The 24851-nt window shown below is 49.2% G+C and overlaps 1 protein-coding gene across 9 annotated transcripts in view; it reads left to right on the top strand.

Annotated features, from left to right (window-relative positions):
* ARAP1 (ArfGAP with RhoGAP domain, ankyrin repeat and PH domain 1) overlaps nucleotides 1-24851 on the top strand; it is a 437360-nt gene that overhangs the window by 153973 nt on the left and 258536 nt on the right. For 8 of the 9 annotated variants that reach the window (XM_029602046.1, XM_029602051.1, XM_029602049.1 and 5 more), the window contains 3 exons: nucleotides 18633-18751; nucleotides 21260-21336; nucleotides 22306-22415. In XM_029602046.1, the coding sequence (XP_029457906.1) occupies nucleotides 18633-18751; nucleotides 21260-21336; nucleotides 22306-22415 (306 nt within the window). The remainder of the gene's footprint in view (nucleotides 1-18632; nucleotides 18752-21259; nucleotides 21337-22305; nucleotides 22416-24851) is intronic. The other variant, XM_029602048.1, reaches the window with a different exon arrangement.

Raw genomic sequence — 24851 nt, forward strand, 5'->3', positions numbered from 1 at the left:
TTGTTTACCACTACGGAACCATGACCGAGCCGCAAAAGATCCTCTTGACCTGGGCTTGTCCTCCGGTAGTTTATGAACTTTGTTCTCTCCCAGGGACTGGATCATGTCCTCCAATTCCTTGCTGAATTACAGCTTTCCTTTGAAAGGAAGCGAGCCAAGATGGGCCTTAGACAACACATCCGCAGCCCAATTCCGAAGCCAGAGGAGCTGCCGCGTGGCTACTGCGGAAACCATGGATCTGGCCAACGTGCGCAGGAGGTCATAAAGAACATCAGCGCTATTGGCGATAACTGCCTCCAGCCGATTCGCCTGGGCAGCCTCCCCCACCGAGAGGTCGGAATTGGCTTAGAGCTGCTGTGCCCATCGAAGACCCGCACGTAGTGCAAAATTACTGCACATCGCTGCCCGGACCCCCAGCGCTGAGACTTCAAACACCTTCTTGAGCTGCAGTTCTAGCTTTCTGTCCTGTAAATCCTTGAGGGCTGTTGCTCCCGTAACTGGGATTGTGGACTTCTTAGTAACAGCCAAAACTGCTGCATCCACCTTAGGGACACGTAGCAGCTCTAAAGAGTCCTCCGGAAGGGGATATAACTTGTCCATAGCCTTACTCACCTCTACTCCCAAATCTGGGGTGTCCCATTCTTGGAACAGGAGATCCGTCGCTGAGAAATGAAACAGGAAAGGAAACCATAGGACCTCTGAGACCTAATAAGACAGGATCCATAGCTCCCAGCCGGGACTCCACCAGCGGCGTCTCAAGGCCTAGCTCCTGTAGGATGGCCGGAATAAGTGGAGACAGCTCATCCTTCTTGAAGAGATGAACCACCTTTGGATCATCCCCTTCCATCGCCTGAGATCCCCTGCCTAAAGTTGGTGGGGGATCTGCATCACGGCGGATCTTGCTGATCCTGAGAAGTAGAGTCTGTATCCGTCTCCAGCGATATGAACCATAAGGGCCTCTTACCCCTATTTGGGTCAGGACCCCCCGAGGACTTGTCCCTCTTCCTAGTTCCCCGGGCATGCGGCGGCAGCAGCAAAGGCTTTTCAGAGGTTTGCTTCTTTCCTAGCTTTCTTTCTCTGAAGGCCTTGTGCATCAATAAAACAAATTCAGAGGAAAAGGAAGATTCTGACGAGGAATTTGTAGCCTCCTCGGGGCTCTCATCGTGAACAGGAGAGGCTGCACCCGTAGGAGCGCCCCCCCCCCCCCCCCAGCAGGAATCTGTTGTGGAGAGAGCGAGGGGGGGTGGGTAAAATTCCCTCCCCCATCGCTGCCCGCGTGGCCACCCGAAATGTGCTCAAAATGGCTTGGTCTTCTGCCAACAAGCCACTCGTCCCTGCACACGCCGCAGAACGCGAAGCTCGACTGCGACACCCCCCCCCCCCCTGGGAGCGAAACGGAGGATCCTTCGGCCCCCCTGCACTCAATCTGAACAGAGGCCGTCCCTCGACAAACGCCAGCGCGACGAGCCGCACGCGCGGCAGGAACAGCCCCGAGGCATCGCAGGCCGGCCCAGAAGAAAAGGAACACAGCGGCGAATTAAAGTCAGAAATCGGAACTAAGTTTCGGAGAGCTGGCGCGCACAAGAAAAAAAAACCCAGGTATTTAATAGATGTAGTGGCCCACTTGAAAGGAAATAAGTGGCTTAACACGCCAACCTGCGCAGGCGATAATGTTAAATTCAAAATTTCGGACTTCTCGTAGTTGACTTTCATGCCAGAGACTGCCATAAAACTTGCCCAATTCCTCCATAACACCTGGAAGGAGGAGTCAGGATTGGTGAGAGTAAGCAGGACATCGTCAGCAAATAAAGAAATTTTAAACTGCATATCTCCTCTGGAGATGCCTGCGATATTCGTGGCCGCCCTGATGCGCAAGGCAAAAGGCTCCAAAAACAGGGCAAATAATAATGGTGACAGCGGGCAACCTTGTCTTGTCCCCTCTGTATGGCAAAGGGCGCCCCATATCCCCCATTCGCCTTCACTCGGGCGAGTGGTTTCTCGTATAGCTTCCTCAACCACTTAAGGTAAGCCGCCCCAAAGCCCATAGCACCCAGCACTCGAAATAAAAACTCCCAATGTACAAGATCAAAGGCTTTCTCCGCGTCGAGTGCGACCAAAACCGCTGGAGTGTTGTCCCTATGTACGAGGTCTATAATGTCAATGATTCGCCGCACGTTGTCCGCTGCCATTCTGCCCGGAACGAATCCCACCTGGTCACTATGAATGATCCCTGGTAATATCCCATTAAGTCTGCAGGCGAGGATCCTAGCCAAGATTTTCAAGTCAATATTGATTAAAGATATTGGGCGTAGAGCTACACCGCGTAGGATCGCGTCCTGGTTTAGCCAGCACTGTGATGCCTGCTGTATTAGCATCTGGAGTAAGAGAGGCCCCCCTTCCAGGGAGTTGAAAGCAGCAGTCAAAGGTCCCGCCAATTGTGCTGCGAATTTGCGGTAGTAAGTCCCCGTATAGCCGTCTAAGCCTGGAGCCTTACCGAGTTTGAGTTTCTTAATAGCAGAAAGGACCTCATCTATCTCAATAGGTTTATCTAAGAAATCCCTCTGGCTAGAAATAAGCCCCGGCAACCTAACCGATTGCAGGTACTCATCTATGGCTCCAGCCGTGATGGACTCATCCATGGCATACAGCTTAGAGTAAAAGGCAGTAAAGAGGCACGAATACCATCAGATGCTGTAACCATATCCCCCTTCTCATCATGAATTTTGGCAACCACCGTTTTAGCCTGAGCGACCCGTAACTGCCTAGCCAAATACCGGCCCGCCTTGTTCCCGCCTTCGAAGAACTGCTGCCTCGCAAGCATAAGTTGGTGACTAATAACCGAATCCTCTAGAGCCCGAATCTCCTTAACCCGCAGTATCTTCTGATACATCAGTTCTGATTTAGTATGACTATGCGATTGAATCAAAAGGGCTAACTCCGTGAGCCATGCATCCCGCTGCTTCTCCCGCTCCCGGTTGCAATGGGCCGCCCTAGCAATAAACGTGCCCCGTATCACAACTTTAGAGCACTCCCAAACCGTGAGAGGGGACATGTCTTCAGTCTGATTCTCCTGAAAATATGTCTGTAACTGCTTCTCCACTTGACTAGCAAATTGTGGATCCCTCAAAAGGCTATCATTAAGTCGCCAGTGACGATATCCCCTGTCCTGAGCGCCAAGGGAGCAGGTCAGCCAAATCAAGGCATGATCGGACCATGTGATGCTGTCAATATCTACTTTCTGAACCGTGTGCTGAAAGGTAGAGGACAGGAAAAAACAATCAATCCTGTGTACGTGTCGTGCGGGCGTGAATAATAAGTATAGGAGCGGGAGTGCGGATGCCTCACCCGCCATATATCCACCAATCCCCAGTCCGCCAGGAAGGTATGCCACTGGCGCCTAACTGGGGTTGGGAAATCTTCCCTGAACTAGAATCTACCATGGGGTCCTGCACGAAGTTGAAATCCCCGCCCAGAATCAAGTCACCCTCTACATGAATCCGCAGGAGGTCAGTCAACGTATGCACAAAGGAGGACTGCTGGGAGTTCGGGAAATAAACATTGAGCAACGTGAGTGTCTGTTTACCCAGTCTAAGTTTCACCAAACATATCTCCCTAATGGATCACACACTTGGGAAATCACTTCATGCACTAAGGCCGAAGAAATAAGAATACCCACCCCAGCATACTTGTGAGCCCTAGAACTGGCAGCCCAGACTGAGGAGGAATAGTTGGGAAAAATCAAAAGCCTTTCATGGTGTTTGCGGACGTGTGTTTCCTGAAGGAAAACTATTGCAGGCTGTTGCCTCTGTAGCTCCCTCTTGAGGAGCTGTCGCTTCCTAGGTGTATTTAACCCTTTAACGTTTAAGGAAATAAGTTTAGCCGCCATTAGGTGTCAGGAAATGCCCAATAGGGCCGCTCAATACCCCCGAGAATCTTTGCAAACTTCCCCAGTATGCACCCATCCAGCCTTGACCCCCATCGCCTCCCTTACTCGTACCTCCTTCTTACCGTGCAAATACTTCCCATGCTGGCAAAAAATGTACATCTGAAAAAAGTATTCCCCAAATAACCAGGCCTTGCCCCCTTCATTCCTACAGTATCCCTAGTGCTCAGTATGGGATACTCCTCTCCTAGGAGACCGTTACAGCCTCCGCAAAGCAGATACATTCCCCCGAGAAGCTCCCCCTCCCCCCCCCCATCCCGTAGCAATACTGTAACCTGAATAGTAAGAAAAACTTTGAACCCACGCTACAAACTCCACTGCAGAACAAATGCTAGCCCACACTCCCTCCCTGTGAGGCATATTACCCGCTGTACAGCAGTCGCTTCAACCGGACATACATTCAACTCGGTAAACCATTGATAACCTCAATGTATGCACTAAAAGTTGTAAATTGCCGCTGAAAAGTCCACTGAATTGGATTAACTCCTCACCCCAAGTCCTGCCGGGGAGCGGCGAGTCTCTGACTGCCTCCTTAGACGTCTGCCTCCTTTTCCCGCCCTTTGCCATCTAGGTGCAGTATCGAGGGCTGCTCAGCAGGCGCCATTTTAGAATGTTGAAAGGAGATCGGGATGTTCGCCTTTCGGAAGGCCTCCGCTGCTTCCTCTAAATTGGTAATACGATAATTAATCCCCTGGGCCTGGAAAGATAAGCCGAATGGGTAAGTCCATTTATAACGGATATCTCTCCCGCGTAGCGTCGCTGTCACTTCCTTGAGATCGAACCGCTTCTTCAGTGTAAGAGCCGATAAGTCTTGAAATAGCAAGTTTTAAATTTTTCCAGGTAATTTCGGTCAGCCGGCGCGCCTCAGCATACACCCGTTTCCTTCATTGGGTAACTGGTGAAACATATCACAATGTCGCGCGTCTTTGGTCGCGCCGTGGACCAAGTGCTCTATGCGCCCGCTCGAAGCTGATCTCCGGCACAGGAGTGGCTGCAGGATCCTGATCTGGGCTCCGTGAGAGCAGATGGGAGCAAATCTGTGTAGCGACCTCCGAGGCATCATTAAATTCAGGGGTGTCCGGTACCCCTCTAATGCGTAAGTTGTTTCGACGACCCCGATTCTCGAGATCTTCAACTTTAGCTTGCAGCATCTGGAGTTCTGTGGTAGTTGTAGCCTGCCGAGTAGTAATGTTATTAATCGCATCCCCATGTCGGTCAAGACGGCCTTCGTTCTCGTCCACGCGCGTTCCCAATGCCACGAGGTCTCCTCGGAGATCAGCCATAGTTGCCATAAGCTCCGACTTATGCTGCTTTAAATCAGCACGAAGCTCTATAAACCACTGTCGAGCTTCGTCTCTAGTAAGCAATGCCGAAAGAAGCTGGTTATCAGAAGACTCCAAGGCCCCTGCCGATGGTTCGCTAGCCGCGGCCTCCTCCGTAGGGGGATGCGAAGAATCGTCGCCATCTTGTCCCGGCTCAGGGGGAAGTTCCCATAGGAAAACTGTTTCAAATCTGTAGTTTTCCGCTTCGTGGCCATTGTACAAGCCGCCGAAACAAGTCCTAGCGTCCTTGCTGAGAACTTGTGCGTGAAAAGCGAGGCTAAAGAAGCAATTTAATGGGTTATAAGGATCGGGGGGTCGGAGCTCACTCGAAATATGTTTTAAAGCTATACAAACTTGCCGTGCGCTGTCCCCGGTTCTGGAAGACAGGTCCTGCTCCTGTGGGGGTGAGTGAGCCGGGCTTCCCGGTATCGCCCCTGCGCTGCTGTAAACTGAAAGATCAGGGTCCTCGACCCTTAGCAGCAGCCTCAACCAGAGGGGATGGACCTCTCAGGACCTAGTTAACCCCCTGGGAGGCTCACAGAACCACTGACGGGGACGGGACTTACAGCTAATTAAACTTTTTTTTTTTTTTTTTTTTTTAAACTTAAGAACAGTTAACCAGAAAAAGCTCAAACCCTGACTACACTCCTGCACTATCAAACCTGCAGCAACCAGGGAAACAGAAGAGACTGTGGCTTTTGCACCTCCGCCATCTGCTGGAGACAGAGTAAGACTGAGGGACTGTGGGTGGCACCTTGGTATATGTGCCAGGGTTGTTTGAAAAAACTTCTGTCTCCATCTGCTGGAGGGGAGGCAAAACCCAGGTTTCTGGACTGATCCGAGTACATACAGGGAACAGAGAATATCATAATGTCTCTGTATCACTCCATAGTGCGACCTCACCCTGAGTACTGTGTGCAGTTCTGGTCACCACATCTCAAGAGATTAGCAGAATTAGAAAAGGTACAGAGAAAGGCGATCAAGATGATAAAGGGGATGGAACAATTCCCCTCTGAAGAAAGGCTAAAGAGGTTAGGACTCTTCAGCTTGCAGAAGAGACAGCTGAAGGGAGATAAGATAGAGGTCTATAAAATAATGAGTGGAACGAAACAAGTAAACGTTAATCAGTTGTTTACTCTTTTGAAAAGTACAAAGACCAGGGGACACACAAAACTAATAAGAGAAAATTCTTTTTTTACTCAATGCATAATTAAACTCTGGAATTCGTTGCCAGAGGATGTGGTGAAAGCTGTTAGTGCAGCTGCATTTAAAAAAGGTTTGGACAAGTTCCTGGAGGAAAAGTCCATAAACCATTATTAAGGTGGAGTTGCAGGAATCCACTCCCTATCCCTGGGATAAGCAGCTTGGACTCTGTCTGCCCCCTGGGATCCTGCCAGGGGCTTGTGACCTGGCTTGGCCACTGTTGGAAACAGGATACTGAGCTTGATGGACCTTTGATCTGACCCAGAAAGGCAAGCATTATGTTCTTATATCTTCTCCCAAAAAATCTTCAATTACTCTTTAAAAAAAAAAAAAAAAAAAAAAAGTGCACACCTTTTATGTGGGATAAAAGGTGTGCACGTCTTCTGGCCATTGCTTCATTTGACTTTTCTTTGTATTTTTTACATTTTGGAAGGCCTCTCCCCTTGAGGACACGGTTGAGGTGTTCCTGCTGCTCTCATGCATTTAGTTCAGTGCTTCTCGAAGTCTTTAGGACTCCCCCCGAACTGGCCTGCTTTGCAGGATAACCCGCATATGCCAGTGAGCCTGGCTCGGACCCCCCCCCTAGTTGGATGCAGCTGGGCCCTCGTGCACAGGGTCCTGGTAAATGCATCGTCCATATCCCTGCGGGGCGCGTCTGAAAACCACACCCGGGTGTGGGAAGCACAGCTGCCGGGCGGGGGTGGGGTGGGTTAGCTTGCACCAGTGTTGAGGGGGAGAGAGGCGGGTGGGGGTGGTCTGCTTATTGCTGATAGCCAGAGGATGATTTGGGGCTCTCCAGGAGAGCTCCCGTCTCTTGAGGTGAAGGCACAGTCTGATCAGGGCTGTCTTATCGCCGCCCCCCCCCCCTCCCCGCAGTGAGTCTCTTCCTCACTCTCTTCTTGTGTTAGGTGAATTTTAACCCCCTGCTTCAGTTTCAGGGCCCAGCGAGGCACTTGGCTTGCAGAGAAGGAGGTGGCTCTGATTTCTTGGCCTTTCTCTGTCTCCTGGGGGGTTCGCACTAGACAAAGATGTATTTACAGTGCATTATGGCACCTTCTGGACATAGGGTGAGGCGGGGCAGGGATGGGAGCTTCATTGCTAATTTAAACCACTGTGCGCAGTACCAGTTTTTTGTTTTTTTTTTCCAGAAGGTACCATTTCAATCTTTCCCAGATTCTAACCCCGGTTTTATTTTGTTTCTGCACTTGGAAATGAAATCATGGGCTTCGGCTCCTGCTCACCTCAGGCTGGTGTGAGGGCTGGGGGTGCTGGGGGGAGGCAGCGTCCGGGGTCCCTGGGGAGGGCACCACCCTGACTGGTACAAGAGCGCGCTTGCACGGGGCTCTGGAAGGGGCCTGTGCAGGGGGAAATAGGGGGGGAAGGGATTAAATCGGGGGGAGTACCCCGATGACTTGTAAGTTGAAGGCTCGCGGGTGGACAGTAAATAGAAGGGGAGGACGGCTCCTCCACCGTGTGGATCCAGTGCCTGTCCCGTGCCATAAAATGCAACGGCGTTGTTACGTAGGAACTGGCAAACGGGAACGGTCAGATCACCAGGCCCATCCCACCCAGCATCCTGCCTCCAAGCAGCAGGTGCACAGAGGAACTGTACCAGAGAGAAAGGTCCAGCCCCTGTCTAAGTTGCCATCGGGCTCCGTGTCATAAGCTACAAGCCGATCCAGTCCTGGCTTTCCCCCCCATTGCATGCATGGAGTTGTGGTTTATTTTTCTTAGGGAACACCATGGGAAAATCAGAACAGCAGCCCCCATGCATGCAATGGCGTAAACCCGTTCCTTCTGACATGGAGACGCCATCCCGGGTTCCAGCGGTCATGCTTTAGGGGTGCACTGAAGCCGGGGTGATGCCCCTGTCTCTGGTGTTCACTAGTCGGCGACTGGTCTAGTCTGGAACTTTCTCTAACCCCTGTTTGATTTACTATTTGCCATTTGCTGTTGACTTGCTCAGGGTGACTCTGTGGTGCGTGATGAACTACTTCCAGGATTAAGACCTCCGGATCCTCCCACTCCTTTAAATCCCCTGCTGGGAGCGAGGTGCACACTTCTGACAGAGCAGCACTGGGAACGGGGAAGCTAAGGTATTGGGAGGATGCTGAGGGGGAGCGGCACGGCACATAGAGACTGAGGGTGGGCTGCTGTCTGCATGGGGGGGGGGGGGGGAGCGGCCCGAGAGAACAGGCCTGAACTGTGAGCCCCAGGACATTATTTGGACATTTAGACATAAGGGAGTGGGGAGGTGCACAGCCCGACGGGGCCATATATGAAAGGTTGGGGGGGGGGGGGGAGGAGGGAATCAGGCCACAGGCCTTTGTACATCTTTTTTTTTTTTTTTAAACAGTGCCACTTAACTGGGAATCTTTTGAAGATATCTGGTTAAGTTGCAAGTTATCCAGCCACACAAGGTCAGATAACTCAAAACTTAACCTGTTATATTTGAACTTAGCCAGTTAGGTGCATATACTCAGCGGGAGTATCTGGGGGCAAGTTATCCAACTAACTGTAGCGGCATAACTTTAACTGAATTTGAGCCCCCCAAATTACTTGCCAGAGAGTTAGACATGGCTTAATGGGGAAGAATCAACATGGTGTTAGGCTTGTCTTAACCACAGTTACGCATAAGGATCCTTAGACTTCAAATGAGACTTCAGTCAGTGTAGCAGGTGCCAAGCAACGCCATTGTTTAAGAGACAGTTGCACAGAAGTGAGACAAACGTCTGTGCCCCGACACGGACCCTGTTTCGCCACTCCTCCTGCGGCAGGAGGGACAAGAGCCGAAAGCTAGTAAAACTATGTAACAGAAAAGTGGCAAAGCTTGGCGTCTCCGAATAACATGCAAGAGGAAAAGCAGCTCAAAACGCTACAGGTTGTCCCCAGAGTCTCACAAAAGTTAAATTAAGTTCTTCAAACAATCAGGAGAGTCCGCGGGGTAGACATTAGAAACTTGGACACCGGCACAACCTGGCGAAACAGGGTCCGGGTCGGGGCACTGATGTTTGTCTCACTTCTGTGCAACTGCCTATTAAATAATCGCGTTGCTTGGTACCTACTACCCTGACTGAAGTCTCATTTGAAGTCTAAGGATCCTTATGCATAACTGATCTACCCTTGATCGATTGTGGTTGCTCAATTGTGTGTAGCGCTCCTCTTCTCCACCTTTAATTTTCTTACCAATCTTTTAACAGAACTGCAATAATAAACATATAACATTGAAAACAACCTGTAGTGTTCTTTCTTGTATGCTGCAATAAAATAACCTGAAGATGCGCGTGCGGACTCTTGAAATACAGACACCCAATGCTACCCATTCCTAATCCTAGGGCGTGGTACTACAGGAACAAAAATGATCAGGTGCTAACCAATTTTCTTTTCCCTGTACGTACCCGGAGCAATCCAATCCAGACTGTACCAAAGCTTCCCTAAACTGGGTGGGACCTTGCGAGTCCCGCGCGCAGCACGCCACTGCCAAAATTGCAGCTTCCTGGAGCCTGAACGTCCAAGCGGTAGTGGCGAGCAAAAGTGTGGAGTGTCTTCCAAGTAGCAGCTCTACAAATTTCCTGAGGCGACACCAACTGGCATTCAGCCCAAGAAGTCGCTTGAGAGCGAACAGAATGTGCTTTCCAGGCCCTCAGGAACGGTCAACCTTTACAAATGTATGTAGACGAAATGGCTTCTCTCAATCAGCGTGCAATCGTTGTCTTAGAAGCTTTCAAACCTCTCCTGGGACCGCTCCAAAGGACAAATAAATGATCTGATAGTCTGAAAGAATTTGTGACTTCAAATAGTGTAACAAAGATCGTCGGACATCTAACCGACGAAGCTCTCTTGTGTGCCGGACGTCGTCCGACAAATTGGGAAAGGCCGGAAGCTCAACTGACTGACTTAAATGAAAAGATGAGATCACCTTTGGCAAAAAAGACGGGACTGTTCGAAGAGAAACTCCTGAATCAGAAATTCTCAAAAAAGGTTCCCTACAAGAGAGAGCCTGTAACTCAGAAACTCTGCGAGCTGAGCAAATGGCTACCAAAAACCCCATTTTCAACGTGAGGTCCTTTAATGTCGCCTTTTTAATGGGTTCAAATGGCCGGTCGCACAAGACGCGAAGTACCAAATTAAGACTCCACGACGGACATACAGGACGGACGGGGGTCTTCAAGTGCCTTACTCCTCTGAGGAAACGCACCACATCTGGATGTGACGCTACCAACCAGAGTGCCTAGGGCTGCTACTTGTACCCGGAGAGAATTAAGAGAAGCCCTTAGCTAATCCATTTTGCAAAAAAGTTAACATCTGAGCAATAGAAGTGTGTCTGGGAAGAATCTCTCGCTCACGACACCACGTCTCAAAGACTCTCCACACCCTAACATATAAGAACATAAGAAATTGCCATGCTGGGTCAGACCAAGGGTCCATCAAGCCCAGCATCCTGTTTCCAACAGAGGCCAAACCAGGCCACAAGAACCTGGCAATTACCCAAACACTAAGAAGATCCCATGCTACTGATGCAATTAATAGCAGTGGCTATTCCCTAAGTCAACTTGATCAATAGCCGTTAATGGACTTCTCCTCCAAGAACTTATCCAAACCTTTTTTGAACCCAGCTATACTAACTGCACTAACCACATCCTCCGGCAACAAATTCCAGAGCTTTATTGTGTGTTGAGTGAAAAAGAATTTTCTCCGATTAGTCTTAAATGTGCTACTTGCTAACTTCATGGAGTGCCCCCTAGTCCTTCTATTATTCGAAAGTGTAAATAACCGAGTCACATCTACTCATTCAAGACCTCTCATGATCTTAAAGACCTCTATCACAGAGAGAGGTAGATGTTTTTCTGGCTTGCAGCAGCGTAGTGATAACCTCCTCAGAGTACCCTTTCTTCCTCAATCTCCTCCTTTCAAAAGCCAGGCCGCTAGACAAAAGCGATCTGCCTGGTCAAAAAATATAGGACATTGACAAAGAAGATGTGGAAGATGTCAGAGTCATAGGGGCCCATCCACTGCCAGATTGACTAGATCCACAAACCACGGACATCGGGGCCATTCGGGAGCCACTAGAATCACGCTCCCTAGGTGAACCTCTATCCTGCGAAGAACTTTGCCCACCAGAGGCCAAGGAGGGAACACGTACAGGAGAAATGAGGTTGGCCAGGGAAGTACTAGCGCATTGACCCCCTCTGCGCCGTGATCTCTCCTGCAGCTGAAGAAGCGAGGAGCCTTGGCATTGTCCCGCAATGCCATCAAGTCCATGTGGGGAGTCCCCCACCTGCGAGAAATGAGATCCATTGCTCGGTCCGAAAGCTCCCACTCTCCTGGATCTATGCGCTTCCGACTTAGGAAGTCCGCTTGTATGTTGTCCTTCCCAGCGATGTGAGATGCCACTAGCAGCGCAAGATTTTGGTCCACCCAAGCCATGAGCAGCTCTGCCTCGTCTGCTACGGCTTGACTTCTGGTGCCTCCTTGAAGGTTGATGTAGACCACCGTCGTTGCATTGTCGGACAGGACGCGAACCGCCTGATTGCATAGGCATGGGAGAAAGTGTTGCAAAGCGAGGTGAACCGCTTTGGTTTCCAGATGATTGATCGACCATGACCTTGGTGAACATACGCGGGGCAGTAGCGAGACCCGAAGTCGCTGCCCCGCCGATTGCTGCCGGTTCTGCCAAAACCTACACTGTCCCTGAAAATGGGAGCGAGATGAGGGAAAACCTCTGGAAGGTTTCGGTCTGTCCTCTGGCAATTTGTGAACTATGTTTTCACTCAGGGACTTTATCAACTGCTTCGAATCATCACCGAAGAGAAAATCACCTTTAAACGGAAGAGCCCCAAGCTGAACCTTGGATGATACATCCGCTGACCAGTTGCACAACCACAGAAGATGCCTCGCCGACACTGCCGACGACATGGTGCGAGAGGAAGTGTGGAGGAGGTCATACAGTGCATCCGCGCCATATGCCACCGCAGCCTCCAAACGTTTCGCTTGTTCTGACTCACCCAGAGGGAGATCTCGGGACGTTAGCAATTGCTAGACCCAGCGGAGGCTCGCCCGCACATTTAACTGCTACACACCGCCACTCGAATACCTAGGGACGAAACCTCAAAGATGCGCTTAAGCAGGACTTCCAGCTTTCGATCCTGAAGGACCTTGAGATCCGCCGATCCTGCGACTGGAATAGGGGTCCGCTTGATAACAGCCGAAACTGAAGCGTCTACCTTTCGGGACCGCAGGAGCTCCAGAGACTCCTCGAGCAAAGGGTAAAGCTTATCCATAGCCGACCAACCCGCAAGCCAGCATCTGGAGCGTCCCACTCCCTGGTCATCAGCTGCTGAAGCAAGGGATGGAAGGGGAAGGCTCGGGTTGATGCTCGCAACCCCGCCAGGACCAGGTCCACCGAATCCTGCGGTGGAGCAGGCGGAGGGAGCTGCACTCCAAGCTCTGAGAGGACCGAGAGAATGAGAGGTTCCAACTCCTCCCTTTGGAACAGACTGACCACTTTAGGGTCATCGCCATCCAGGGGAGCCTGCTTCCCCTGTTCCTCTTCAGATCCCCTGCCTGCAGGAGGGAAAGGGGAAGCCACTGCGTCCGCAGCCCCACTGCCCGGAACCTCCGGAAGGGCTGAAGCCAACGAGCCCTTTAACTTTGCGACCCGTAGAGACGCGGGCACATCTGTACGCTTGGCAACCTCTGGGGGCGGTCCCTGCGGAGGTCTCACAGGCAAAGCACCACTCTACGGAGACCGTGAAGCCAAGAAAGCTTTATGCATGAGGAGGACAAAATCTAAAGAAAAAGAATTAGAACCAACCTCATCCCCCCTCCTCCCCCCCCCTCTCTCCGGGGAATCAGGATCCTCCTGAAAAAAGTCCTGGTCCGGATCGGAAGGATCATCAGGACTGGCAGGGACCGATGACAATGCTGGGGGAAGCTCCCCTGCCCCCATAGCTCTTGCCTGAGCATTAGCAAATGTACTCAAAATGGCTGTCGATCCAGCGCTGAGGGGAAACGGGTCAGCCCGAGGCTCCCATGGAGCAGGCCATTTTTGTGCACTTCTGGGCTTTGCTGATGCTGCTGGTGCAGAAAAAGAGCTGTCTTCCCTGCCAGGAAGGCAGCGGGAGCAGATGCCTGCCCGGGCGAGCCTGGAGGAGGACTCTCCGCAGGACACACATAAAGATGGCCGCAGCATCGTGGGGACGGCAAAAACAGCAAATCGCGGTGAAAATTAAGCAAAAACGCGGCGAAATTGAAGCGGAGCCGTCCGAGACTGCAGGAGATTTCCACGGGGTAAGAGAGGGACCGGACCACCGGTGATCTCTCCCCCAGCTCCTTACCTGGCTGGAGCCCCGCGGGGTGACCAACCCCAGCACCAAAACCTGCAACCAGGGGGATGACCCTGCAGGATCTGACAACCCCCTGGGAGGCCTGGGAAATTATCTTTTTTTTTTTTTTTTGTCTGCCTGCTTGATTCAAAACTATAAAGCTACGGTAGCTTCTTTTTTGTTTTTAAAGAGAAATAGCCTAAACCCCAGAAACAGGGCAAGACTGCAGGGTTTGCACTGCCTCCATCTGGTGGAGACAGAGAAATACTGAAGGGATGCAGGAGGAACACCAGGTTAAACCCTTCAGGTTTTTCTGTCTCCCATCTGCTGGAAGGGAGGCATAACCCACTGTCTGGACTGATTCAGGTACGTACAGGGAACTACAACTTGAATATTGGTTGCATTTCTGGTTGCCCCATCTCAAGAAAGACCTAGTGGAACTAGAAAAAATGCAGAGGAGGGTGACAGAAGTGATAAAGGAGATGGAACCTTTCTCCTACGAAGAGAGGCTACGCAGGCTGGGGCTCTTCAGCTTGGAAAGGAGACGGCTGAGAGGGGTCAGGATAGAAGTTTACAAAATCATGAGAGGGGTGGAACTTGCAAATAAAGGACGGTAATTTACTCTTTTAAATAATACTACACCAAGGGGGACACTACATAAAATTAAAAACCAGCAGATTCAAAAGAAATCATAGAAAGTACTTTTTCACTCAGTGCACTATCAAGCTGTGGAATGCCAGAGGATGTATGGCGAGCATCGTGCGGTTTAAAAGAGGTTTGGACAATTTCCTGGAGGGAAAGTCCATAACACATTTATGAGCTATTGCTGTCCCTGGGAGTAACAGGAATTGGATCTGCTAGGAACCTGCGACCTGGATTGGCTGCTGTTGAAGACAGGATGCTGGGCTTGATGGACTTTTTGAAGGAATGCTTTGAAAAGGGTTTTTCTATGAAGCTATTATTCCTGCACTGTGAAATTTGCACTGATCAGACTTGTAAAAACTGTCCATGGTTGCTGAAATGCCAGGATATGCTGACATGCTAGAATGTATGCCAAAAGTAAAAAAGCATGTCAAGGGTCGGCCTTAAGTTTTGTTCCTGCCTTCTGGGCTCGGTTTTCAAGAAGTCACATGCCTTACAAGAAATCTCTCACATAGCATATATATATATATATATATATATATATATATGAGAAATTATAATGGCAACCAATTAGGAAAACGTTATGAAAACAAACTAGCTCATTGTGTAAATTGGAGTGTGACTTAGCACTGAGATTGCTTCTGAATTGTCTTGCGGGTAATGGCACTTTCCAGGGATATCCCACGCTTTACCTAAATAAAGATCTTTTTTTTAAACTGCTGGTGTTGTGTTTATTTATAGACTACAATAACTTGGTCTGACCCAACATGGTAATTCTTTTATTCATTTTTTAAAATGTACTTTATATTCTGCCTTTCAGGCACTTCAAAGCAGATTACATTTGGGTGCTGTAGGTATTTTCCTGTCAAAATATAAACACACGCTATGCAGGCCACCAATATATCTTTTAAGCTCACTAAAGGTGTTGGTTGGAGAGGGAAGAGGGAAATCTGGATGCAAGCTTCCCTTTGGGTCTTCCCTTGAGGAAGGGGTGTGCTTCTGGTTGCGGTGGGGGCCAGGCAGAATCCAGCATCACCAAGTGGCTCTTTTTTGGAATGGGAAGTCCGCAGTTAATGCTCCGCACCTGCCAGGTCGCTGCAGTCAAATACGATTTTCCCCGATGCAAATGGCAACAAGGAAAGACTTACCATTGTTAATTAGGAGATATACTTTGACATTCTATCCTTTACCAGTGATATCCCGAAAGCTGATTAGAAATAATTCCCCTGATGCAGGCGGCAGGACGGCCGCCGAAACGCCATGGCGTCGGGTGTGCTGTAAAGCAGGTTTCGCTGAAGTGGAGCATGTGATCATCTTTAGCAGCTTTCTGCATTTAAAGTGGGTGTGTTATGAAGGAGGAGAGGAGAGGAGCTGGTGACCTTCAACTATTATTAGCAAAGTCGTATTGGAACATGTGACTATCAGTCTTCTTACCAGCAAATTTCTTTTGGAAGTGATAAATCTCATTTACATGGTCGGAAAGTAAAAAGCAAGTGGACTTGAACAGATAGTTGACGGACCAAAGTGATTTACCATATTCACCTTGGGTGAAGAATTAATGTGCTGTCCATTGTATTTTGATGATTACAAAACAATCTGGGAGTTGGGGTAGTATTGGTATATGTTTTTTGGGGATGTATGAGTGGGGTAAAGTTGTGTATGGGGTGTGTTTGGTATGAATGAAAAATGAATTGGTTTGTTGAGAAAACAATATATATCTTTCCATTTGGAAGTTCGATAGGATAAGATTTATACATGAAAGTTTGATTTAATAAATAATAAAAAAAAAAAAAAAGTATTCACTTAAAAAGGTGATTTTATTGTTCAGAGATAGGGTAATTAGTGAGCTTAAAAGATATATTGGTGGCCTGTATAGTGTGTGTTTATATTTTGATATACAACAGGAATAGTGCAGTTTTTTTTTTTATTGTTGATTGGTATTTTCCTGTCCCCAGAAGGCTCTCAAACTAAGGGCAATAAGGGAATAAGGGCTCTCAAACTAAGGGCAATAAGGGAATAAGGGCTCTCAAACTAAGGGCAATAAGGGAATTAGTGGATTCACATGGTGCGTCCAACACACAGCGAAACTAATAGCACTCATCCATGCAGGGAATCACCTGCCATGCAAAAATAAAAATGTGTGTTTTAAAATGCACATTTTTACACTAAAAAATTAACACCTGCCTAGAGCAGGCATTAATTGCTGAGCATTCCCAAAAGTTGTACAGGACATCCTCCCCCTTAATGTCGTTACGATATTAAGTAGGAGGAACAAAAACTTTGAAAAAGTAAAAAAAAAGTGCCAGCAGCCAGGTTCGGGGAAACAGATACTTCTTAACAGAGCGTCCGTTTCCCGAACCCCTGGCTTGGCGCCGATTAGGAAAACGGACGCTGATAAATGCGGTGTCTGTTTTTTTCTAAACTGGCGGACAGCTGACCGCTGGTGGGCTCCTGCTGACAAGGAGGCACGAGGGGTGTGCAAGCGACTCGAGCGCCTCCTTGGCAGAGTGACCCCCAGTTTAAATATTGCATGGCTCCCCCAGGAGGAGTGCCTGGGGGGGGTGTTAGGAAAGCAGGCGCTGAACACTCAGCCCCCGCTTTCAGCGCCTTTTAACTGCATCGGCCCCCTAAGGGCCTGATTTACTAAGCCTTTTCTCCCGTTCTGAGTCTATGGGAAAAAATGCTTGGTGAATGAGGCCCTAAGTTTGTAGCTGAGGCAACAGTGGCTGAAGTGACTTGCTCAAGGTCCCAAGGAGCAGCCGTGGGGGTTGAAGCCTGGTGTCCCTGGCTCTCAGCTTGCTGCTCTAGCCTCTGGGCTCCTCCTTTTAGGGTACCAGCAGGGCCAGACAAAGGTTTCCCCTCTAGGAATTGGGTCAATGGGTACCACTCTTTTTCCATTTTTTCAAGATGTTTGATAACGCTATATCATCTGCTCTAGAAAACATGGAGGAAGCCATTTTGTTTAGTTGTGATGGCGCTGCTGAGCTAGGTTCTGTCTGCCTTTCACTGACTCATCCCATTGAAGCAGCAGGTCCCTGGAAGCCCGATGTAGTTGTTTTTTTTTTCTGTGTGTCCTTTACTCCTGCTGCAGGAGGGAGTTTTGCTCACAGAAAAATGTGCACACAGAGTTAGTGATTACCCATTTAAGTCCCATGTTAAGAAAACCATTAGCTGTTAGCACCAGTGCAGAGAGATTTGTTGTTAGGAAACATTTGTAGACTTAACTGCTGGTTTGTATGCATAAATCATATATGCTTTAGTGCATACAAAATGTTTTCTGAGCATAAATCTTATTTTATGTACACTAAGCATATCTGCACTCATTTTCTGGTCTGTAATCATTTTTCAATTAGTGATATATTAGCTTACTGCATCGGGCGTTAAGAAACTGTCAGGCTGAGGCAAAACTTGAAGCCACATTTTGTTCAAGTTAAGCTTACTGCCGATGTGGAAAAGAGTATTACCTGCACAAAATTTGGGTTGAAAACGGAGTACTGCTTAGCGCCCTCGTATGGAAATCCCATGCAAATAAGGGCATGGGTTTTCCAAGAGGTCAGCGATGGAGTTACATTTCCCGCGCTGATTAGAGAAGTGCAATGATGTGCCCATAGCTGATGTGTGCAGTCTGTGCTTCTGCTTGACAGCTCGGTACACCCCCCCACCCCCCCCCCCCCCCCCCCCCCCCCCGAAAACCAAAAACTAAGAAGCTGAGCAGGGAAAATGGGGCAACAGACCAAGCTCCAGTCCCGATCTCCTTCTCCTCGCGCTCTGCTCTTAAAAAAAAGGGCAAGAGCCCTTCCCAGCGCCACCCGACTATCTCTTAGCGCTCCCATCCCGAAATGTGCGTTCAGTCCGAGCCGAGCGCATATTATTTTGGAACTCACGCGACATTAGCTTAGTGCATGGGGGAGTTAAAAGAAACAAAATTAACCTGTGCAGTGAAATCTTGCTGCGCAGGTAACTGCCTCTGCCTGCGCTGAATTGCAGTGCCTCGGTTCAGCCCCCCTGCAGCTCATTTCTGCAGATTTGTGCAGGCCCCATACCGGGCTCCCCACTAATCCAACAGCCGGCTAGGGGAGGAAGGTCTTTTGGAGCTGCTGTTCCCGTCCCCTCCTGTGAACCTGCAGGCGTGGCAGAGAGATGTTATGGTTTGTCGGCGCGTGGGGGTCATGACCTTTTAACCTTGGTGTTTTTCAGCCTTTCTGCCGAGGAGGAGGAGCCGCCGAACGCCGAGCCCCCGCCGGTCCTCGTTACCCGGGCGAAGCCACAGCCTCGGATTCTGCCGCCCAGGCTCCGCCCCCCAGCCCCAGAATTCGGTGAGCTCTCACGCGGGGCTCCGCTTCTTCGGAGACAGCGGCGGCAGGCCCCGTTGCATGCAGGGACTTGTAGTTCCTACCTCCGGGAGGGTAAACCCCCAAACTGGGTCAGCCGGCTCCTGATGGCCCGGAGTTGGTGTTCAGATTCCGGGCGAGCCCCTGGTTGCCCTGGGCCCTGCCGCAGAGTGATTCTGTGAGCTGTTGTACCCTGGGCTCTTGTCCGATGACTGAGAAAGGGAGTTTCCTGGCCCCCGACCCCTATAAGAAGCAGCCACTTAGGGATGATGCTTCTGTCGATTCTGATAGAAGGGGTTTTCCTGGAGCACTGCCTCACCCCAGGCTGCTTACAGCAGCAATAACCACGAGAAGGCTCTGAATGCCAACTTAGCTCTTTGATTTTGGCTCTCCGGCCTGCCTTTGGGCTTATATCCCTAAATTCGTTGTTCTTTTTTTTTTTTTTTTCACCTTGTACATTGTATTATATTTGTATACAATGCAACGTGCACACCTATCTCAAAAATCTACTTCTCTGAGTTATCTCTTCAGCTGTCTGTGTTGTATTCATGCCCGTGTGTCAGCGTGATATTGCAAAATGTTCTGATGAAGATCTGCTGTTGTTTAGCTGTCAGTGCTGTATTCATGTTTTACATGAATCGGTGTGACATCTGCATGGAGCTCTCACGAAGATCCGCTGTTCAGCTGTCTGTACTTTATTCATGGTTTACATGTATTAGTGTGACGTCTGCATGGAGCTCTGAGATCCGCTCTTCAACTGTCTGTGCTGTATTCATTATTTGTGTATCAATGTGACACAAGCATGGGGTTCTGATGAAGATCTACTGTTTAGCTTTCTGTGCTGAAGTCCTGCTTTATGTGTATCGGTGTGGCACATGCATGGGGTTCTAATGAAGATCCGCTGTTTAGCTATCTGTGTTGTATTCAAGCTTTATATGTATCAGTCTGACATCTGCATGGAGCTCCGATGAAGATCCGCTGTTTAGTTGCCTGTGCTGTGTTCATGCTCTAGGTGTATCAGTGTGACTCCTGCATGGGGCTCTGATGAAGATCCACTCTTCAGCTGTCTGTGTTGTATTCATGCTTTATGTGTATCAGTGTGACTCCTGCATGGGGCTCTGATGAAGATCCACTCTTCAGCTGTCTGTGTTGTATTCATGCTTTATGTGTATCAGTGTGACTCCTGCATGGGGCTCCGATGAAGATCCGCTGTTTAGCTGTCTGTGCTGTATTCATGCTTTATGTGTATCAGTGTGACTCCTGCATGGGGCTCCGATGAAGATCCGCTGTTTAGCTGTCTGTGCTGTATTCATGCTTTACGTGTATCAGAGTGACTCCTGCATGGGGCTCCGATGAAGGTCCACTCTTCAGCTGTCTGTGCTGTATTCATGCTTTATGTGTATCAGTGTGACTCCTGCATGGGGCTCTGATGAAGGTCCACTCTTCAGCTGTCTGTGCTGTATTCATGCTTTATGTGTATCAGTGTGACTCCTGCATGGGGCTCCGATGAAGATCCGCTGTTTAGCTGTCTGTTCTGTATTCATGCTTTACATGTATCTTTGTGATGCCTGTAGGGGGCTCTGATGAACTATCATCCTCCCATGAACTTCGCAAATATTGGTAGAAAAATCTTTTTGACATGCACTTTCCAGGAACTAGATTTCAAAACTCGAACGTTTATCAAACTTTCTTGTTTTATTTTAATTTTTAAATATCATTAGTTTAACATTTAAAATTGAACTTTGTGAGGTGGTGATATCTTTTAAAGGACCAAAATTAAAGAAGCTGTGGCTGATGAACTTTCGAGACTATAGGAGTCCCGTGTTCAGATGCAAGAGGGGCCTGTCTGGTTTCAGAACCTCACGCACTGCCACCTCTTTTTTTTTTTTTTTTTCCTGCTGGCCCAATAAATGGAATCGCATCCCACTGAGGTTCCAGTTTTCTCCGAGGTCAGTGCGGCTCAAATGCCTTAATTATACATGTGAGAAGAGAGGGGAGCTCAGGAGCCCTCTCTCAGGCACCCGCATAGCTAAACGGAGTCCTATGGCAGGATAGCGCTGTGGGTCGGAGCTGTCAGCTGGCAATCATGGGATGGGCGTGCGTCCAGCCGTTTTCTGATTCCTACAGAAAGGCGCCACCAAATTCAGGCCTGCCAGCAGAGCTGTTGGATTTTGCCCGAAGGCTCGTACAGCCACAAAGCCAGCTGGCAGCAGTTAGAAAAGATTTGGCTGTGAGTTTCTGGCCATTACTCCTTTGGAGGGCCCGTGCTCCGTGTCCTGGCACTCCCGTGAATTCCTCTACATCAGAGCCTGTCCATAGGAGGTTCATGCATTTCCCCCGTCACTGTCCCTCAAGCATTTTAATCTCTGGCAGTCCTGGGCGAGCCTGATCAGGGAGGGAAGGAGAAGAGGGCTGGAGTATGCCTGGGAGGTTTTTGTATTTTGTTGTAGTTTCTTAAAACGATTTAGAATATTTCTTCTCGTCTCTCCACAGACCAGCCTGATTATGAAGACGTGGTGCAGGCGCCACTGGCTCCCGGGGAGAGCATGGTGGATAAGGTAGGGATCGAGGTAGGCAATGGATTATGGTTTCTTTTTGGCATGTGGAACTTAGAGAAGAACGCAGCGTCCCTGATTAGAAACAGGGAGAAGACAAATGTGGCACTTCAGAAGAATAATCCGGTTAGAAATCGAAGAGCTGTGATGGGAACAGCGTGCGATCGCACGATGGCTCGGTCCGGGTGCAGCTTCCTTTAATATTCTCAGACAGGTTTCAGACGTTTAGCAAGCCTTTGGCTACTGCAGTTGTAGAAACAGTCTCGGGATTCAAGAAAGTGTGGCATGAGCCGCAAAGAAAAGCGTCAAGAGAAGAGGACCAGCAGGTCCACCCCCAGCTGCTCTTTTGTACCCTGCCTGCTGCACTATCACAGCTCTTAACTCCATCTCTGGTCGTCTCTCTCCCTCTGACATTATTAACGTCCCTTGCTTTCTTTCCCATCTCTGCTTGAATTCTGCCACCGTATTGGTTCCTACCATTCCCCCCTGCCAGCTGGAGATCTCCAGGACTGCAGAACCCAGCATCGCCTCGGACCTTTTTAAATCTTTGCTTCTTCTTTGATAATTGCGCCTCCTTCTCCAGCTCAGCCCCCTCTGAGCAAACTGTGGCAAGCAGCGGGTGCAGGAAGCTGCTTGCCACCGTTTTTTAAATTTCCCTGAGCTGTCTCTGGTTGTGAGAGCTCGCCTCATCACAACTGTGGTGCCCAGATTTACCCATCTGATAACTGATTTGTTGAGCTCCCATGATATCAGAATAAAATGACTCCTTGCCCAGTTTTGGTGTCTGTCACTCGTGTAAAGTCCTGATGAGCAGCTTCACCCTCGGTTGCATGGACCGCCATCGGTGTTTGGCTTCTTGACCACTAATGGGCCCAGATCCTCAGTGGGGAGGTGCTGTTTGAGCTTTTTTTCTTATGTATTTCTTTACCCAAAGAGCCAGTTGCTGGGGAATGAACCTTCACAAGTCTCTCTCTATCTCCATAGGAGGAATCTGCGATCCTAAGAGGAAAGCGCTCCGCGAGACTCGACAGCTTGATCAGTGATGACGACATGATTGGGGATGACTCTGAAGACTATGAGGATGTGGCCGCAAAGTAGGAGAGGATCTTTGTTGCTCTTCCCTTTGCAGCCTTCTCTGCAACTTGCTTACTTCTATTTAGATTGCATTGCTCTATTCTTTCTCCTTTCACTCTTTCAAGCTTTGTTTTATTGGTTTTGACATTAACATCATATCAGGAAGCTTAACAGGAGAGGTCACAGTAAGAAACAGAATAAGAGAGAGAGTAGAGATGCAGGCTCATTCTAATCTCGTTTGCTCCTTCACTTTCTTTTATTATTTTTTCTCTGTTTATTCTTAATTTCACTTCTTGTTTCTTCTCTCTCTGTTCTCTTAAGAACATAAGACTTGCCATATTGGGTCAGACCCAAGGTCCATCAAGCCCAGTACCCTATTTCCAACAGTGGCCAATCCAGGTCACAGGTACCTGGCAGGATCCCAAAAGGTTGATAGATCCCATGCAGAGTTAAGCAGTGAAACATAGAAATATAGAAACAGAGAAATGGCAGAAAAGGACCAAATGATCCATCCAGTCTGTCCAGCAAGCTTATGGTAGTATCTGCCACACCGTGCAGATTACCCCCATGCGTATCAGTTTCCCAGACCTTAAAATTCAGGACCCTCGTTGGTTTCTGTTTGAATCCAATTTCCTTTACCCCTTGCCATGGAAGACGAGAGCAATGTTGACATTGCATCAAAAGTATCAGGCTTAATGGTACAGATGTCCCTAACTCCTCCTTAATAATAGTTGATGGACTGTTCTTCCAAGAACTTGTCCAAACCTCTTTTAAACCCCTTACGCTAACAGATTTCACCACATCCTCCTGTAGTGAATTCCAGAGTTTAATTATGTGTTGAGTAAAAAAATATTTCCGAGCATGTAGCCAAATGGACTCAGGCCCAATGGGTTATGCTCTCCTGCCAGCAGATGGAGACAGAGTCAGATTTCAAAGCCGATGTCACCCTACATACACCCCTGCAGTGACCTCAGCCCCTTGGTAGTCTCCGTCTCCAGCAGATGGTGGACAAACCTCTCCCTAGGGGATTGCTGTACTTTTTGAAAGGAGAAATTCTAAATTGAAGGAAAATTGAGCCCCGCTCTCCTGCGGTGATATCTAAAGGTCCTTCCCCCAGATGAGAATTCCTGAGGCAATTTCCGAGATCCCTTAGAGGTGTGCCTTGGTTCGGTAGCCGGTCCCCGGGGTGGATTTTGCTACTCAAGCAACTGAAAAGCAGCGGGTGCAGGAAGCTGAGCGCAGCGGTGACGATCAAAGCCCTCCTCCCGCAGCTGGTGGGAGGGCTTTGGTCGTAAAGTGCTGAGCCCAGGTAAGTAAAAAAAATAAAAGATGATGATTTACTTCCCGATTCAGAGATGTTTGGAGGGGGTCTCGGTAAGACTTCCTCTGGTCTCCTTGTTTGGCGCGCTGTACTGATGTCGTTCCCGATCCCTTTGGGGTAAGGGGAAGTGGGCTTCCAAGTGGCTAGGCCCTGCTTTAGGCTTGGTCGGCACACCGCGTGATAGGCCACAGCGGTGGCATCTTGCACGTGTCTTTGTGCGTGCCGTATTGCCCTCCATAGAATGTCGGTATGCACACCGCGTTGGGTCTGTGCACGCATTGCGCGCATAACGTCGCACACATACATACACGCACAACTTACTTAGCGCATATCTCAGGAAAAGCCGGGCGCACGGGCTGTGCGTGCACCTCACCGTGCCCCGCCTAGGTGATCAAAATCAGTGTGTATAAATAAAAAAAAATAAAAATTTTAAGCACGAGCCAATAGAACACACAGTTACCGTCACCAATGGTGCCGACAGCCAAGAAACATAAGCGCCTTTCTCTCTGCTATGTTGGTCACGTTAGGGCTTCATATTCTGACCTGGATTCCAACTTATGCCAGCACTGTGAGGAAGCCCAAGGAGGGTTGGCTTCCCCATACTTTAAGCCCGGCTCATCCCATTCAGAGGATGGGTTAGCCACAGCCTTAACTGGAAGTAACTCGGATCTGAGTACTCCCTTGACTGGGTCATCCATGGGAAAGGAAAATTCAGCGGCACCTACCCCAGTACCTCCTGGGCTGGACATGGACCCAGCTGTCTTCTCTTGGGTGGAATTTTTCTAGGGTCTACAAGCCTTTGTGCAGGCGCAGTCTACTGCCACACTTGCCCCTGTCCAGACAGAAACTTAGCTGGTAAGCCCTCCCTCTCCCAATCCCTTCGGCAGACCTCGAGACATGCCTCGCCTTACCAAGGGCATCCCTGGTAGGGACCCAGATGACTCAAGACGAAGCGGACGATCTGGACCCCTTGGAAGAAGGGGAAATCCACCCTGGGTTGGAACCGTATTGAATCATGTTGCATTTTTTCATAGAGACGAATTGCCGGACTTTGTTTCCCAGACTCTGAAGACGCTGGATCTTCAGGGTCTTCCGGTACTGGAAGCCATCCAGGAGTTGATTGAACTGGAATGGG

The sequence above is a fragment of the Rhinatrema bivittatum genome, chromosome 5 (assembly GCF_901001135.1).
Source record: "Rhinatrema bivittatum chromosome 5, aRhiBiv1.1, whole genome shotgun sequence".
NCBI lineage: Eukaryota > Metazoa > Chordata > Amphibia > Gymnophiona > Rhinatrematidae > Rhinatrema > Rhinatrema bivittatum.